The sequence below is a fragment of the Enhydra lutris genome, unplaced genomic scaffold (assembly GCF_002288905.1).
Source record: "Enhydra lutris kenyoni isolate GAN:26980312 unplaced genomic scaffold, ASM228890v2 scaffoldscaffold38, whole genome shotgun sequence".
Classification (NCBI taxonomy): domain Eukaryota; kingdom Metazoa; phylum Chordata; class Mammalia; order Carnivora; family Mustelidae; genus Enhydra; species Enhydra lutris.
Genome location: NW_019154122.1, coordinates 17,815,165 through 17,831,896, shown reverse-complemented (window position 1 = coordinate 17,831,896; position 16,732 = coordinate 17,815,165). Strand labels below are relative to the sequence as shown.

The window sequence follows — 16,732 nt, the reverse complement described above, 5'->3', positions numbered from 1 at the left end:
TTTTCTACCCCTGTTCCCGTCATTGCTGCCGGAGTGAAAGCTCTAGGAGGCCACGCACCCTGATCTGCGCGTTCGCGGGTTCTGCGTCCCGCACCTCTCAGGTTCACGGCCCCGCGACGCGCTGAACGCAGGCACCCGAGCGCGGCGGCTGGTCTCGTCCCCCACTTCCACCCGCCTGCGTACGCAGCCGGCCCTTACCGCTTCGCGCTCGCCGCGGGCCCAGTGCGGGAGCCGAGGAACAGCGGGGACCCCCGCGCAGCCTCCCCGGGCGCACCCCGGCTGGGCCACCTCACCGGTCCGAGCGGAACCGGGAGCCTCCAGGGCCCGCTTCTGCACCGGAGCCCGGCACCGGCGCGGTCCCCGGTCCCCTCACCCCTGGGACCCCCGAGGGCCCTGCTGCCGGGGCAGCCCCCTCCCCTGCAGACCCCAGCCCACGGGGGGCCCCCTCCTCTGCCGACCCCTCGCCCCCGCGGCACCCTCTCGTGGTCCCCGCTCCGCCGCAGCACCGTCTCTCCCCTGCAGCCCCTACAGCCTTCCCCCCCTCAGTACGCGCGCCCTCCCGCGGCGCCCTCCGAACACCTAGGGGCTGGGGTGGGCGTCCGGGTGCGGGCTTCGCCGCTGCCCCGCCCCCGGCCGCCCCGCCCCCAGGCCCCGCCCCTCCCGCCGGGACACGTCTGCGCCGCGCGGGGGACGGAGGGCGGTGGGACTCGCGTCCGGGGCAGCTTCGTGGTGAGGCGGGCGGAGGAGGTGGGCCTGCCGCGGCCTCCCTGCCGTGCGAGCGGCCGCCCGGGGGTCCCGGAGCTGCGGGGTGGGCGGGGGCGGGGGCTCGTAGCGCTGACCCGGCCGGGCGGCCACGTGCGGGAAATGTCCGCCGGCTCCTGCTGGCCGCGGGGACACCCCGGCGCCCGCTTCCGCTCCCGCTGCTCGCAGGGCCGCTCCCCTTCACCTTTTCTTCATTTTGTTTCTGTTTCTGTTTTTGTTTTTTTTTTTTGAGGCCTCGGGGATCCGCTGCACGTCGGACCTTGACCTGCGGCCTCGGAAGAGGCGGGCGAGATCCACTGGCCAGGCTCTGACCGCCTGACCGCCTTCCTGGGCGGCGGAGTCCGGGCCCCACGCCAGGACTCTCCCTTCGTAAGCTGTGGGCGCCTCAGGTGCTTTGGGGGAGAAGGGGTCTGAGGTATGCGGTGATAGCTCCAGAGGGTCCCCAGCTTGGGTGTCTCCAGGTTCCGGGGGACCCTGCGGGGCTGGGGGCTGGAGAGCCAGGCCCTCAGGATCCCCTCTCTGGGCACCTCCCCAGCTTCTGGCGGCTCCGTCCAGCCGAGGTGGCTTCAGAGCCACCACCTAGTCTCCTGTCAGGCGGGAGTGCTTTCCCTGCCCGCCGCAGGAGCCCAGGCTTGAGCAGGTGGGGTTCACTCTTCTCAGGAAGCCCAAGGGTGGGTGAGGGCTAGTGTTGAGGGCATCTGGGTTGCAGGGTGGCTTCTGTGGCTCCGGCCATCGTGCAAGGGCAGGAGGAAAGTGGCTGCTATTTTTTTGGTCAAAGTGAGAAACCGTGAGCTCTGCTCCACTCCAGCCCTTTGCGGGCCTCCCGGTGACGTGGGAAAGCAAGCGCCAAAGTATTAAGCTTGTCTTAGCCCCCCGCTGTCATTGCTGCTGGGACAGAATGGGTACTCTGCCCACGGGCCGCAGGAGGGGACGTCAGGCAGCCCCAGAGTCGGCCCGGAGCCCCTTTCCCAGACACACCTGGGGAAGCGCAGCCCACACTGTGCAGACACGCGGCCTACCTTGGCCCTGGGAACAGCCACTGATCAGAGTGGCTGCAGCAAAGCAGGTGCCCCGACCTGAGACGACCTGAGAGGCAGGTCTTGTGGCTCGGAGACAAGCTCCCTTCCTTCCTCCCGCTGGCCTGGGATAGGGGAAGGGTGGACGCAGAGGCACGTCGGGAGGGTACGAACTGCCGTCTCTTGAGGTTCTGGGTTAGCCTCTTGCCATTCATGGGCCTGCTGTGCCTTTAAGCCTCTCCGGGGTTCCGTGGAAGGGGGTCCCTAGAAAGGAGACCCCTGCATCTCCAGCTCCTGCACTCCCAAGCAGGCCCAGGGACCCACAGGCTCTGGCTTTTCCTGTAGGCGGTGTGGGGGAGGGGCTGCCACTGGGATGGGCTGGAGGACACAGGACGCAGCTGCCGGCGCTCTGGACGCTCCAGGCCTTCCGGGAAGGGTCTGGCCCGTACCAGCCGCCGCCCCGTCCCTTGCCTTCCCAGCCTCTGGAGAAGCTCTGGGGCCTTATCAGTCAGGAATGGGGAGGGAAGGCAGGCCGTTATGAGGTCAAGGACCCATGGTTTGGGCCAGGGCGGCCTCAGCTATGCCAGAGCCCCCTCTCCTCCTCCTCCGGACTGGGCTGGGTGGGGACAGCCTCTCACATTCCTGAGGGAAGGGTTTGCAGCCTCCTGGGGTTGGAATTCTGCCTTGGCCTCCTCCCATGTGACCCTGAGCAAGTGGCCGGACCACTTGGAGTTCTGGTCCCCTGGGAAGCCAGGTGAGAAGATGGGGGAGGGGCAGCCAGCCCACAAACCCTCCGGCAGACCCTGGCCTTCACCTCACCGCAGCCCCACACAGAGCCCCAGCCACTGCGCTCACAGGGGCCACGGGTTACCGGGAGTCGGGGGCCCGCACGCCTGCCTTGGTCTCCCTGCCCGTGAGTGCTTTGGCCCACCTCCTGCCCCTCTTTCCGTAGCCCTACAGCATGCAGCCCCAGGAGAGCGGCGTCCAGTACAGCAGGTGGGATGACCGCAGCCGCGACGAGGTCCATGTGGCGGCCGGGTCCAGCGCAGAGGCGGCCTGGAGCTGGGAGCGGTGAGGACCCACAGGCCTGCGGGAGGAGCCTCCGCCTCCTGTCCCTCCTGATGGCTTCTGTGCTGCAGGGCGCCCCACCCCGGCCCCGGCAGTCCCGGCCAACCTGGGCTCTGCACCTCCGCGTGCGGCTTCCCTCGCTGGGGTCCCTCCTGTCTCCCGAGTCGGCAGAGTACACAGGCCACCCTCCTTCGGGGTCCCCCTGCTCCAGGGCCCTCTCCCTTCCAGCCTAGCCCCCCAGTCCACTCAGGGACGGGCTCATGTGTGGGTGCTTCTCTCCCTAGGATCTCCCGGAAGCTGTGCTCGGGCAAGCTGGGCATTGCCATGAAGGTGCTGGGCGGAGTGGCCATCTTCTGGGCCATCTTCATCCTCGGCTATCTCACTGGTTACTACGTGCACAAGTGCAAATGAGGCCGTCCAACGCGGACGCTCGGGGCCGGCTGCCTGTGCGCGGGGACGTGGGCTTGGACGGACCCCTGTATACCAGCACCACTTTGTGTACACAGAACCCCATATATACAGTCCTCGCGTACGGAAGACTCTTTTCTCTGGACAGACGTCCCCCCCCCCCCGGCCCGTGGTGTGGTCACTGGCCAGCACGTGGGCACACAGGTGCACATGCCTGGCAGCACGTAGCTAGCCTGGGACACGCGTGGCTGGGAGAGGGGCCCGCTGGAGCGGGGACTGTAGGACACGCCCCCATGGCCCCTGCAGGGAGAGGTCCTCCCTGGGCGGGCTTCTGCCCACCCTCCCAGGGCCGAGAACCCATCCTGGAAGTTGGTCTTGAGGGGGTGGGGGTGGGGAGTGGGAGGGGTGGAGTCTCTGCCCTTGTCTGGGGCCCATCTCCCAGTCTTCCCTGCTGTGAACCGGGGTGTCCCCCCTTGAGGGAGCGGATCCAGTGGGAAGGCACTTCCCCACCGGGCCCTGTGGGAGCCCGTGTGCTGAGGCAGCCATTAAAATTGTTGAATGAAGATGGGTGAGCGCCTCTTCCGCTGGGCCCCAGGTGCCTGCCCGGCGTGAGGCCAGCTAGAGAGCACTCGACAACAGTGGGAAGCTTGTGGGAAGGGCCTGTCCTCCCTCCCACTTGGCTCTGGGCCTTGGAATGTGTCTGCCTGGCTGGGCCTTCTTGTGGGACGTGAGCCCCTGGGGGCAGGCTCAAGGACTGGCCACTGGTGGGACCTGTTCCTGCCTCACCTGACTGGCCTCGGACAAGGCCTCTCGCCTCAGGGCTTCAGTCCTATCCCCCACCTTGTTCCCAGTCGGTGCCTTCTGGGCCCTCTGTTCACCCCCGCCTACTGACTGTAAGCTCACAGCTCAGGTCCCATGAACCTTTGCCAGAAACACCTTAGCAGAGTGATTCCCAGACAACGGAGGGCGGAAGATGCCGGACAGCCGCTGTCCTCTTGGGCCCCGAGACTGAGGTCACGTGGCAGACCAAGCTGGTGGGGGCGGACAGAGACCCCTTAAGACTGGCCTGCCTGTTAGGGATGGCTGCCCATGCCGGTGGGCCCCAGCTCTGCCCACAGGAGGGAGGGGTGCCTGGTGGGCCTGGCCTGGGTTGGGGTCTCCAAGCAGTGATGGGGGCCGGCTGGGGTAGGGAAGCTGGTTAAGGGGCAGAGGGGCTGGTCCAGCCAGCCCTAGTCTCTGGGCCTCGGCACCTGTCTCCAAGACCCGTTTCCCAGCCCTGTTGGGCCACACTCGAGGATGGAGGGGTGCCAGCCGGCTGGCATGTACTCAGCCTTACCCTGGAGCCACCGCTGGGGGGACACTGGGGGGCACGGCTGGGCTGCACAGCCTCCATGGGCTCTAGGATGTTGGCGGTTTCCCCAGAGGTGCAGGGGCTGGGTCTCCCCCAGACTGGGTGCAGCCTCTGCCCAGAGCCTGGCCAGGGCACTGGACAGAAGAGGAGGGCCCCTGGCGGCTGCCTGCCCAGCATTTCTGAGGTCACTCTACCCCTACCCCCCCCCCCCCACTTCCAAAACGCCCAGCAGGCCTCAGGGTCCCCCCACCTCAGCAGCCCCAGGCAGAGCGCAGTGAGTGTGTGGGACAGGTCAGACTAGAGGGGCTGGGGGCAGGGCCCGAGCACAGCAAGGAGGGGGCACAGAGCATGTGGGGGCAGCAAGCACATGTGGTCCACATGCGAGGGGCACTATGGGGAACCAGTCCCAGGACGGTGCCCTCAGCCCCTCCAGCTCAGCCCAGCACTGCCCAGTGATCCCCGCGGGTCCTCCCTGGCTTGGGGGGAGGGCACCGCGTGGGCTACAGCCGATGACAAAAGCCATCAAGACCCGGCCTTCCTGCTCCATGCACCCCGAGGCCCAGCGGGTGTCAGGACAGAGCAGGGTGCAGCGGCGGCTCCCTGGCGCAGGCGCATGTCCCCTGCCGCGGCTGCGCGGGCTGCTGTGCGGAAGGCTGCAGAGGCCCTCAGGCCACAACCAACCTTGTGAGTTGCCTCTGCCAGATGTGGGCCCCCGAGGCCCTGGCCAGGGAGGGGGCAGCCCCCTGCTGAGCGGTCTCCCACATCCAACTCATGAATGAGACCTGCTGGGGACAGGTGCCCCTGTGAGGGCCCAGCAGCCTCCCTGGGCAGAGCCCGCGCAATCGTTACGTGCCTCTTGCTTTTTGCTGGTAAGATCTGGGCCGGGAAGGGGGGGTTCAGGTCCTCTGTTTCCCCCCAGACACTACCCTGAAATACCGCCAAGGAAGGAATTCTGGGGAGGGACGCAGATGTTTTTATTAAAGGACTTTTATTAGCGGGCTGGACCGGCAAAGAGGAAGGATGTCTGGTTTCTGGTGGTAAGCTCAGTGCGTCCGCATTCCTCACACTGGGCTGGGCTGCGTCGGAAAGGCACCAGGCCGGCAGTTCTGCCCCCGTCAGCGAGGTCCCGGCTGACAGCATGTGGCCCGCCCAGCCGCAGACCCACGCCCACGCCAGGCAGCCCACCCACAGCAGTCACCGCCCCGAGAGCCCAGGGCTCGTGAGATGACAAGCCAGAGCCACCGGCACAGAGGTCGGTTAGGTCTGGGGTTAACAAAACAAGGAAAAGCCACCATCTGGCACACCTTCAGCCCAGGGACCAAAGGGAGGGCCTGGAGATGTCGAGAGCCCTGCTGGGTCCTCGAAAGCAGCCTGGCTGAGCTCTGGGAGAACCTCGTGCCTCCGTGAGCTCCCCTGCTTCCCTGTGTCCGGTTTTGATGGCTAAATGCATGGGTTCAGTGAGCCTCCCGCAAACGCTCCCCAAGTGAGCAGAACACACGGACTGTCTCTTGCAGGTCACGGAACGTGACACCGATGGGTCACGAAATACCAAAAGCCAGTGAGTCGGTGTCTTGTAACCCAGCCCGGCCACCAAGCAGGAAGGTCAGTGAAAGCCCCTACCCCGTGGCTGGCCGGGGCCTGGGGTTCCAGGAAGGGGCGTGCACGCACACTTGCACACAGAAACACACACACTCATGCCGTGGGTGTGGGGCCCAAGACATTCAAAACTGGAAAGAACCTGAAACACAAAATGCTGATCCACCGGCCATCTTTGTGGTTGCTGGCTTCCAAGTTCGCCTTTGGCGGACGCCCCCGTCTGTCCTCGAGCTGGCGGACGGCAGAACGGCCCGTCCATGGACGCCGAGTCCACAACAGGGCGCCGCGTGCGAGCCCCGAGCCACGTGTTCTGACGTAGGCTGCTCCCTTCAGGCCGCACGGGGGGCCTGTAGCGCTAACCCTGACACATCCAACCACAAGAGCAAGAAAAAAATGCAGCCATCAATTCTGAGGTCACCTAAAAGATTTTTTTTTCATAAAAAGAGAACAATTTGGGGCCAACTAGTTAGGGATGGGGTGTCTCTCCACTCCTCGAGGCTGCGCCCCCGCACGCTGAGGTTTCCAAAGCTGCCAGATTGCAGAAAAGTCACGGCGCGGCCCGCTGCAACAGGTGGTTTAGGTTCCGGGTTAGAGCTGAATATCCAGACCAATCCGTGTCTTTCTTCCCCTGAATGAAGGTAGCGGCTGAGTCCACATGATTGCAGAATGTTCTGAACAGTTAATTCTGATATTTGACAATTTTGTAAAAAGCCTCAGTAAAACAGTTTGGCGGCGGAAAGGCAAACGATCCAAGTCCGTGGCAATGTGGTCTCACTGAGGCGGGAGGGACTGGCTGGACGGATGGCCGCAGGGGAGGCGTAGGTCTTACAAACCACCAGGGAGAAAAACAAGTGACTTAATGTCTGCACAACGGGCAGAGCCGAGGACCCACGCGGCTGGCTGGCGGGGGCACCAGGGCTCAGCGGATCACGGTCACGTGGGACGCGGCGAGGCCCAGGTCCGTCTTGGAGGGGTACACCACCTTCAGGTGCCCGTCCTCGTCCAGCACCCGGACCTGCTCCACCACCAGCGGGGTGCTCCCGGCCCTTGCGGCACCTGAGCTCGCACTGGGACCTGGGGGCTGCCCGGAGACCGCGTCGGCGTCAGGATCTGAAAGGGACCCATCCTCTTCATTTTCTAGCGCGTACTTGTTGATTTCTGCCATTTTCTGCAAAGGAAAAATACCATTTCAGAGGCAACCGGGGGTGGCGGTTGCGAGGGGTGGCGGGAATACGGGGGGTACGCCGACCGCCCCTCAGGGCCAGAGCGCCAACTGGGCAGGAGGACGGACTCACCAGCACGAGGGCGTCCATGACCTCCTTACAGGTCTGCAGACTCGTAGCACTTGTTACTTCCAAAAATAGATCAGAAGTTGTTTTCTTAATCTTAAATCCGAAGAGTTTCAGAGAAGAATAAAGTTACCAGAGACATCAGCAAGTGCTCAGAGGAAAAACCTATGAAAAACAGTGCCACGCAAACCAGGCCCGTCCGCTTCCCAGAGGAGAGGTGGGGACGCACACGCCGTGACTCTTGGTGCGGCACCATGTGGGACAGGGACACAGGCTCGGGGCCCGCACGGTCCGGGGGTGGACGGGACGTCACCGTGCCGCAGCCGCCGACACAGGGATCGCACAGGCATGGCCTTACCTTCGTCTTCTCGCTGTTGGTTATCGGTGGGAATGAAATCACGTCGCCATCCGCATCCACAAGGCAGGGGTAACTCTCCTTCCCGTCCAGTAAGCGCAGGTATCTGCGGGGCAGGGAACGCAGAGGCGTAACCATGGGAGCACTGGGCCGATGCCAGCTCTTGAGACGGATCCATGGAAGGTCATGCGTCTGAGAGCCGGGGAGGGAGACGTGCTGAAGTCCGTGCTCACGCGGGCCTAGGGCAGTGGGCCACCCACACTCTGCCCCAGCCGTGGGGGATGCGCGCAAGACGCTGTTGGCCGGACGGCTTTCCTGGCACCAGGGTGATGCACTTGCCCTCCCCTGTCCCCATGCATGTGCTTTGGGCAGGAGGACCCCCGTCCCTCCAGGTGAGGGCCCGCGTGCTTAAGAAAGCCTCTTCCCCCCAGAGCAGCGCCTGAGCCCCGGCTCCGCCAGAGCAGAGGCCGTCTGCCACGGCTGCTGACCCACGCGGAATCGCCCAGCACAGCGCACGAAGTCGGGCGAGGTTTCACTAACACCCGTAAGGGCAAGTCGCAAGTTGGGGCAGCCTGGGGGCGAGGCCGGAGTGCCCGCGGGCGGGGGCCGGAGGGAGGCGCACTGACCTGTGCAGGCCCGACAGGTTCTGCCTCTTCTTCTGCTTCCTGTGCTCCTCCGCCTCCAGCTGCAACTGCCGCACCAGGTCCTTGGCCTTGACTTCTTTGCGCCCCAAGGGCACGATCTGTGGGATGGACACCTGGTGGTGAGCTCAGATGCAAACAGGCTCCCGGACAGCCACCGCCACCGCACGCCGCCCGTCCTCCGCTCACGGGCACATCGGCTCGGCATCCCCTCGGCTCCCCCTGCACTCTCTGTGACGGGGGGTGAGCACTCAGGGCCCATGGAGGCCCCTCAGGGACCTCACGGCCACACATGCCGGTCCTCTCTCCAAGCTGGGCTGAACCTTCAACATGCCACACGCGATGGCATCTCCCAGGCCTGTGGCCCCTGGAAGGCCAAGAGGGGAGGGGTGGGGGCCAGCACCGGTCAACCAGGTGTGCAGCTGGGCACCAGGGCTACGGCGGCCCCTGGGAACCCTGGGCACCACAGGGAGTAACAGACCCGTGGAGGGACTTGGACAACCCAAGCTCACACATGTCCACTCCAAATGAGGGGTTTTGCAATCTGTCCACAAACCAGTGTTTGGTGGAAGCTGAGGAAATATGGGAAACCACTTTCTAATCACTCCCTCCTCCGACGAGCGGACTTTCAAGGAAACTAGAAACACGGCCTGTGTGTTTGCCGGGGCGACGCCCGACCTGCCTCAGAGCACAAGCGCGGCTGCGTCCCTGGAAACTGCAAAGAAACAGTGCAAACAGAAGGAGCATGGGGCGTCACCTTGAGGTCCTGTGGCGGGCGGGCGGTATAGAGCAGGGGCCCGCGCACGGCCCGCAGATCGTGGGTCGCAATGGTGGCCGCCGTCCTCTTCTCACAGACGTCCTCATGGAGCTTCGTCTGCAACGGCAGACCCGCGGGGTTCAGCACCCAAGCACCTGTGCTGCCCCCGCCCCCCACAGCCTCCCTGGCCCAAATGCATCCTGTGGGTCCTGCACTGGGAACCCGTCTTATCCGTTCAGGGGCAGAATTCCTTCCTTCTGTAAGGGAGGATCTGAGACTTAGAGAACCCTCCCTGAACTAAACGTGAGCCTGAACAAACGACAACAGGCTTAAAAAGTTCTTGAAAACACCGACGTTTGAATTCTAAACTCCTGGCTGGGAGCACGGGAGACTTGGACTTGAGGGGAGCTGCGTCACCCCCACGGGCCACGTGCCAGGCTGCAAACATCAAAGATGGGGCTCCTACTTTAAAAGCTGGGCAAACTGCACAGGAAAACAAATCAGGATGGCCGTCTAGTGTGGGAACAGCTGGCAAGACCTGACCGTTTTCATACCACCTTGTAGGGGACTGTGTAACCCATTACAGAAATGAGAAAATCCCCCAAGCCATCAGAAGCTTGGGAAACACCAATCTCAGAAACAAGGCGGGACTGGAGAGGTGTCTGTGGAGGAGCAGGCGGCACCCATCCCTGCGGCCGAGACCCAGGGCCACCCCGCTCTGTGCACACGCACTGTGACACGGCGCCAGCCCCTCGTGGGCCGTGTGCACCGACCTGGGAGATGAGGAACCGTCTGAGTGCGTTCCCAGGCTTCAGGTCCATGCCTCTCACGACGGCCCCCACGATGAACGGCCGGACGTCCTTGACCGGGGGGCTGACCTGCACGGTCAGCGGGGCGGGGTTCTCAGACACGTGCAGGACCCGGAGCAGCAGCCTGCTGGCGTGGTCCACCTCGTCCTCCTCCCCCTCGCCACTCTCCCTCCTCCGCCTCTCGCGCCGCCTCCTGCGGGCCTCTTCCTTCTCGGGGCCGTCAGCCTTGCCCTTGCCCCGCCCGCAGCCGCGGCCCCCGCTGCGCAGGTACTCCAGGACGGACTTGGTGGGGCAGCCGTGCACCATCTTCTCCAGCCGCCGGTCCGACAGCTTGTTTCCCCGGAAATTGACCTCCTTGAGCTTGGGGCAGTCAGCCAGCTCCGCCGGGACCTCGCGGAGCTGGTTGTTGGAGAGGTCCAGCGTCTGGGAAGGAGACGGAGGGTGCGCGGTCACACATCGCCCCCGGAGCACCGCCCCGCCCCACATGGCCTGTCCCCAGCTCCACGCCCAGACTGACGCCTGCTACCGTGCCACGCGGCCGGCAGGGACGGCTGCAAACAGCCCCCACGAAACACTTCCTGCTCCCTGCAAGGCTCCTTGTGGTGACAACTATCCCGACGGATGAAGGGAACAGAGAAGGGAGCTCGGGACAAGGGAAACACATGGTTCCGGACAGATAAGCACCTGAGATGAGAAACAGGTTCCCCACAAAACGGTGCTCACGTTCTTTAAGCGAGTTGGAAAGAAAGGACACGGCGCGAGGAACAAGCCGGATGCTCCGCACGGACATGCAAGGCCCCCAGCAACATGACGCGCTGCGCCCAACTCCACCTGCCGGCCGCTGGGCTCCGACGGGCCTGCGCTCTCCGCCCCCCACCCTGACCCGGAGAGGGTGCGGCGCTGCTGCTGTCTGCGCCGTGAAGAGGCTCGTGACGCCCCATGGCCCACGCAGAAGAACCTTCCAGCACCACGAGCGACCGGGCTCTGACAAAAACGCACGGCTGGCATCAGACTCGCTGAGATGACAGAAACCACCCAGACAGCCACCTCGCAGGGCCGTCTCGCCAGAGCCAGGCGGGGCAGGAGGGACACTAACGGAGCTGTCTTCCGGTGCAGGGGCTGGCGTAGGGCCTCTGTTTCCCCTTCTGCAGCTGTGGTGAGGCGGACAGGGCCCCCCAGGAAGAGCCCAGCCACCTCCCCGCCTCTTCCCTGCATGCCTGTGCCAGCGGCACTCGTGGCCCAGGCGGCGCGGGGGGGCACTGCACACAGACGGCCGTTCTCGTTCTCCTCCTGGGCCAGTGGGGAGCCCTGGACTGGCCCTGCTCGGCGCAGAGGAGACCAGACAGGGGCAGCCGTGGGAGAAAGCCCGTTAGCCGGTCAGCTGCAAGGAGCACAGGGGAAGTGAGGAGACGAGCGGCGGCGGCCTGGGGAGAGCTCTGGAACAGAGTGGGCCTGTGTGCCCAGTGCTGGGGCACCTCCCCCCCCCCCCCCCCCCCCCCACTGCACATGCACCGCTCACTGGGCGAGGTTGGCTCCAGTCCTGGGCCTGACCAGGACTAACACACCCAGCCCAACTGGTGACAGACTCGGTCATGAACTGAGAAGGGAACAGGGGCTCTGGCGATCCAGAAGAGGCCATCTGCTTGGCTGGCAGAAGGGACAAGTCCAGCCCCCACTGTGGATGAGGCTATCCTGTGGCTGCTGAGACGGGGGGAGAGTCCGCGCAGAGTGTCACACCGGACCAGTGCCTGATGTCACTGAGGAGCCTCTCCCAGAGCTCAGGAGAGAGCAAGCAGCTCGAACATGCTTCCGTGTTGCACTCAGGACCGGGGACAAAGAGAGGAAGCCAGACCTGGCCGTTGGTCACCCTGGAGGGGACCAAGAGGCCCCAAGGGGCTGTGGGCAACACAATTTCCTACACCTGTGGCCTTTCTCCTCACCCAATCGGGACTGGGAAGGGTGGGGGAGATGGACGACATGAGAGCCCTTCCAGGTCCCCACCATCCGGGCTTGTGAGCTACAGCGAGGGCTGGCGTCCTGAGGTCAGGTCTGGCGAGGCCTGTCCTAGCTCCACTGGCACCCACCAGTTCTGGGGTCCACCACACTGTCTGATGGGCTTTGGCCAGCCCGAGGGCTCCATCGGGGTCACCGTCACAGCTGGCGGAACAGGCTGGCCAGGTGGATGCCATGTGCTGGCAGCAGAGGAGGAGCAGTGAGGAGGGGAGGCTGGGGGGGGGGCTGGGCCTCACTGGCCGCCGCCCCCACCCCAGCGGCCAACAGTGCGAGGGTCCCAGGTTGGGGGGCTTCTCTCAGGGGCGACGAGCACATCGTGGACATCTCAGAGCAGTAAGCTGGGGCAGTGGTCCGAGCCCAGAGGGCCCCTCAGGCCCCGAGCTGGGCCCTGTGGGAATGTGGACAGGGAGGGGAGGCGGCAGAGCGGGGTTCTGGAAGCTGGGAGCCTGTGGCGATGTGGGCACTGGCAGGTAAGAGCAGCAGACTCAGCGCGGTTTCACGCCTGGAAAAGAACACGAAGGGAGCAAGGGAGCGGCAGGAGGAGCCCTCGGGGTAGGGGAGTGTCAGTGCGGAGTTCGCCTCCTGCAGGAGGGCAGGTCTCTGGCCCAGAAGCCCGGCTCACACCGCGCCAACCCCCCACCGCTACGACACATGGAGCGGAATTAACTGCATTAGCTCGGGGCACGACGGGTGCCCCGAAACGTGCCTGCTGCCTGGAGCCGACTCCTGAAGACCCCATCTACCCCTTCCTGCAGGGCACACAGCTGTCGGGGCTGGCCATGGCCACTGAGTGCCTCTGGGGTCACTGCCACTGCAGGCCGTGTGCTGGGGAGGGGTCTAAATCCTAGCTGTGCGGCCCTGGGACTAACACGCCACCTCGGCCACCTCGAGGGGAGCTAGCAACCGTCTTTGTTCCAGCTTCGTTCCAGTGGGCATGCTGGCGGGGGGACCCAGACCCCACCCAGGCACCGAGCAGCCCATCACCACTGTGGCCACGTGGGAAGACAGAGGAAGGACTCCGAAACTGCCAGGTCTGGGTGCTGGACAGAGGTCTCACAATCCAAGTGTAACTTCTTTGTGAAGCCTGACCCCAGGGGACTCCCCCTTGTGAGTGACCTGGGTGGCCCCAATGGGTGTGGGCACCAGTGGGTGCGGGGGGAAGGGGGGGAAACCCTGGGGACATCTGTCCGCTCTGGCTGGGCAGAGCACAGCCTGTCACCCGTGATGTAGGGAGGACTGATGTGAGGGCTGCCATCCTTGGCCAGCCCTGCCCTGGCAGCTGAGCCCCACGGGTGACAGAAGCCTAGTGCAAGGACAGATGTCCCCAGAGAGAAACCCCTCCCCACGTGCTGGGGCCTCTCGTGGGGCGCCCCGCTGAATGGCCAGACACCAGGACGTCGACGGAACCCGGCTCAGTCAGGTGGCTGGCCAGCCGGTGAGGCCCGGCGTGGTGAGTACTCCGTCTTCTCTTGGGCTCCCTTGTCCCTGCCGGGCGGAGTGGACAGGAGGGTCAGGCCTTCCCCGAAGCTGGGTCTGGATCCACCGCCTGGGGCAGTTCCCCGGGGGCGGGGGGGGGGGCGGGCACCAAGGCACTTGTCTCCCCACTCGGGAAGTGAGGGGAGGGCAAGCAGAGGCACGTGTGCGGCTGCTCCGGTGGCTCCGAGGGAACTGTGTGAGGTCTCCCCAGGGACGTGGACGGGGCTTGGCTCATTTCACCTGCCAGGGGCAGCGGGGACGCCAGGCCGCCGGCTTCAAGCCTGCGCCTCAGGGAGTGCTCTTGCGGTCGTACTCTCAGGAGCCCTGAGCTGCCGCGTGAGACATGGACTAGCCTGCTGGGCCAGGAGCGGCGCCAGGACATCCTGGACAGAACGCAGTCTTTGGAGCGTCGCAGCGAGCCCAGGCCTGACTCACCGCCCGCGGACCAGCGGCACTCGTGAGCGAGCCAGCCCGGGGGGAGACCCACAGTGCAGGGGACAACTGTTGTGGTTCTGGCCCAGTCCGGTAATCCTCCCCGTTCACGGCACCGTGGCTGTCCCTGCAAGTCCCTCACAGGCAAGGACGCAGCACAGGAGCCAGCGGCACGGCCACCAGATGCTGGGGGAGCCACATGCCTGCCTCTGAGCTCAGTTCTCTGCACCCCAGCCTTCCCACAGCACGAGCAGGGACAAGATGTCTGTCCGCACAGCCCCAGCGTGCGCGGCAACGTGGCCTCCCATGGTCTCGCGGCACTGCTCCCGGGGGCGTCAGTGCAGAAAGGCCCCTGGAGGACACTGAAACCCAAAAGGGATCCCAACCAGCTCTGGCACCGCACCCGAGATCGACGGAAGCCTGGCAATAGCGAGTGGGGGTTCGGCAGGGAAGACACCCCCGAATGATGGTGTCGGGACACGTGGAGGCCACGGACGTCCCTGGTGGGCACACGTCGTAGAGAACATTCAAAACAAACCTAACCGCCGGGAAGACGTTCCGGATCTGGAGAGAACAGAGCAACCGATCTTGCGCTCAGGAGAGCCGTACTCAGCTGCGTGTCTGGTACACGGACCTCCTGGGCAGCCGAGATCGGACAGATGGGAGGACGCCGCAAGCCCACGAGGTCGCACGTGGTCTGTCACACGTCAGCCCCAATGCGAAGCCTCCAGCCCTGGACAACCACAGCGCCCAGCGTCACCCCCACAGCCTCGTCTGCCGACGCCAGCAAGCATGAGGCACTCCTGTCTTCACTGCACACACGCACACACACCCACACACGCACACAAGCACTCGGATCTGTGCAGACAGACGGACCTGCGAGATCAGCGGACGATACCGAGAGTAACCTCTGCTGACACAAGCCAGTACTTTATTGCTTGATAACGTCTGTGTTAATAGGATGAAAACTAGGAGGAAGAACAACCACAAATCTGCCTTTTTAAGGATGAAAGGGGGAGATGGGGGAGGCAGTGCTCCGCAGGGGCCTCTGAGCGGGATGTGGGTGTGGCCGGGCAGTGTCCAGCTCCCCCAGTCCTCCTCGCAGGCTTAACCCTGTGCCCTGCATTATGCTGGGGCCTGGGGAGGGGGAGGTAAGCAGCCCCTGGACAGTGGGGTGTAGAGGAAAACCCGAAGCACTTGTGCACTGCCGGCAGCCCCTCCGGCTTCTGAGCGGACTAACAACCTCCTCCCCGGGGAGGGAAACACGTTGGGGGAAATCACAGCGAGCGGAACTGCGTGGACACCCGCGGCCTCAAGCGGAGCCGTGCCTGGGGCCGACGCCCCGCCACGATCACAAATGTCTGGAGCCAGAGACACTTACAGGTGGGGCTCCGCGCCTGCCCACTCCCGCCCAGCAGCGGGTGGCAGGGTGCCTGCAGGCTGCAGACCCCGGCCGGGCTCGGCGGCTGCAGGCCCCGGCTCGGAGGCGGGAGACCCCGGCCCGGATCGGCGGCTGCAGGCCCAGGCTCCGACGGCTCCCACCCCGCCGCGCCGCGCCTCCAGGGCCCCGGCCCGCCCCCAGCGCCCCGCTGACCTTGAGCGAGGCCAGGTGCGCGATGTCCGGGCTGAGCTCCCGCAGGCAGTTGTCAGCGGCCGCCAGTTCGCTGAGCAGCGGCAGCGCGCCAGGGCGGAAGAGCTCGGCGGGGAAGGCGTCCAGCCGGTTGCCCGTGAGGTTGAGGGTCTGCAGGCGCGGGGCGCAGCGCGCCAGGTCGGCGGGCAGCTCGCGCAGCCGGTTGCCGCTGAGGTTGAGGCTCTGCAGCTGCGGGAGCCCCGGCGGCTCGGCGGGGCCCAGGCCCTGGCCCGGCGGCAGCGCCTCCAGGGCGTTGCCCGACAGGTCGAGCACGCGCAGCGCGGGCAGCGGGCCGAGCTCGGGGCTCAGGCCGGGCCCCAGCGCGTTGCGCCGCAGCACGAGGCTGTGCAGCTGCGGGAGGCCCTGCGCCAGGCCCGGGCCCGGCTCGCGCAGGCTCCCGCAGCCGCTCACCTCCAGGTAGTGCAGCAGCGGCAGCGTGAAGAGCCGGGGTGGCAGCCGCCCGCCCGCCGCGCGCACCCGCTGCTCCAGCCCCGGGCCCGTCAGCAGCAGCTCGCGCCGCCGCTCCCGCTCCGCCAGCTCCAGCTCGGGCCAGGCCTCGGGCGCCGGGGCTGCCGCCGCCGCCGCCGCCGCCATCGCGCCGCCGCTTCCGCCGCCGCTCCCGGGGCACTTCCGGGGCACGGCGCGTCACTTCCGGCCAGGCCCGGAAGGGGCGGCCCCGCGGAGGCGGTGGGAGGTAAGAGCCCCCGGCACCTCCGGGAGGAGGAGGCGGGGAGGTTCTCGGTGGAGGGGAAGGGTCTACGCGGGCGTTTGGGGCTGCTCGGGTTTGGGGGTGCGGGCCGGGACCCTCAGCCCGACGGGGTCACCCCTCCCCCACCCCGGTCCGACCCCGAGCAGTGACGGACCCCCTAACCCGGGTCAGACCCTGAGCAGTGATGGACCCCTAACCCGGGTCCGACCGTGAGCAGTCATGGCCCCCCAAGTCTGACCCTGAGCAGTGATGGTGCCCCCACGAGTCTGACCCTGAGCAGCTATGGCCCCCCAGGTCTGACCCTGAGCAGTGATGGTGCCCCCACAAGTCTGACCCTGAGCAGCTATGGCCCCCCCAAGTCTGACCCTGAGCAGTGATGGTGCCCCCACAAGTCTGACCCTGAGCAGCTATGGCCCCCCC

General features: G+C 65.7%; 2 protein-coding genes across 5 annotated transcripts; one reads left to right on the top strand and one right to left on the bottom strand.

The window, feature by feature from the left end:
• The first annotated feature begins 664 nt into the window (after positions 1-664).
• LOC111154716 (small integral membrane protein 1 (Vel blood group)) lies at positions 665-3,817 on the top strand. 4 transcript variants are annotated; one of them, XM_022514573.1, is made up of 4 exons: positions 665-729; positions 995-1,131; positions 2,731-2,849; positions 3,131-3,817. In XM_022514573.1, exons 3-4 carry the CDS (start codon positions 2,740-2,742, stop codon positions 3,255-3,257), a joined length of 237 nt encoding a protein of 78 aa, XP_022370281.1. In that variant the 5' UTR covers positions 665-729; positions 995-1,131; positions 2,731-2,739; the 3' UTR covers positions 3,258-3,817. The 4 variants fall into 4 exon arrangements, with proteins under 4 accessions (XP_022370281.1, XP_022370284.1, XP_022370283.1 ...); XM_022514576.1 differs by having other exon boundaries at positions 995-1,151; XM_022514575.1 differs by having other exon boundaries at positions 716-747.
• Positions 3,818-6,610: 2,793 nt separating this feature from the next.
• On the bottom strand, positions 6,611-16,197 carry LOC111154850 (leucine rich repeat containing 47). Its single transcript, XM_022514785.1, has 7 exons — positions 15,568-16,197; positions 10,017-10,475; positions 9,244-9,360; positions 8,472-8,587; positions 7,849-7,951; positions 7,497-7,586; positions 6,611-7,369 (listed from the first exon to the last, which is right to left on the bottom strand). Exons 1-7 carry the CDS (start codon positions 16,195-16,197, stop codon positions 7,121-7,123), a joined length of 1,764 nt encoding a protein of 587 aa, XP_022370493.1. The 3' UTR covers positions 6,611-7,120.
• Between the last annotated feature and the right edge of the window lie 535 nt (positions 16,198-16,732).

Bases quoted from the DNA above. Each gene is read 5' to 3' on its own strand.
- LOC111154716 (XM_022514573.1), top strand. From the start codon at position 2,740: ATGCAGCCCCAGGAGAGCGGCGTCCAGTACAGCAGGTGGGATGACCGC. The intron at 2,850-3,130 runs GTGAGGACCCAC...TTCTCTCCCTAG, and splicing joins GCGGCCTGGAGCTGGGAGCG to GATCTCCCGGAAGCTGTGCT.
- LOC111154850 (XM_022514785.1), bottom strand. From the start codon at position 16,197: ATGGCGGCGGCGGCGGCGGCGGCAGCCCCGGCGCCCGAGGCCTGGCCC. The intron at 7,587-7,848 runs GTAAGGCCATGC...TTCGGATTTAAG, and splicing joins CCAACAGCGAGAAGACGAAG to ATTAAGAAAACAACTTCTGA. The intron at 7,370-7,496 runs GTGAGTCCGTCC...TTTCCTTTGCAG, and splicing joins TCATGGACGCCCTCGTGCTG to AAAATGGCAGAAATCAACAA.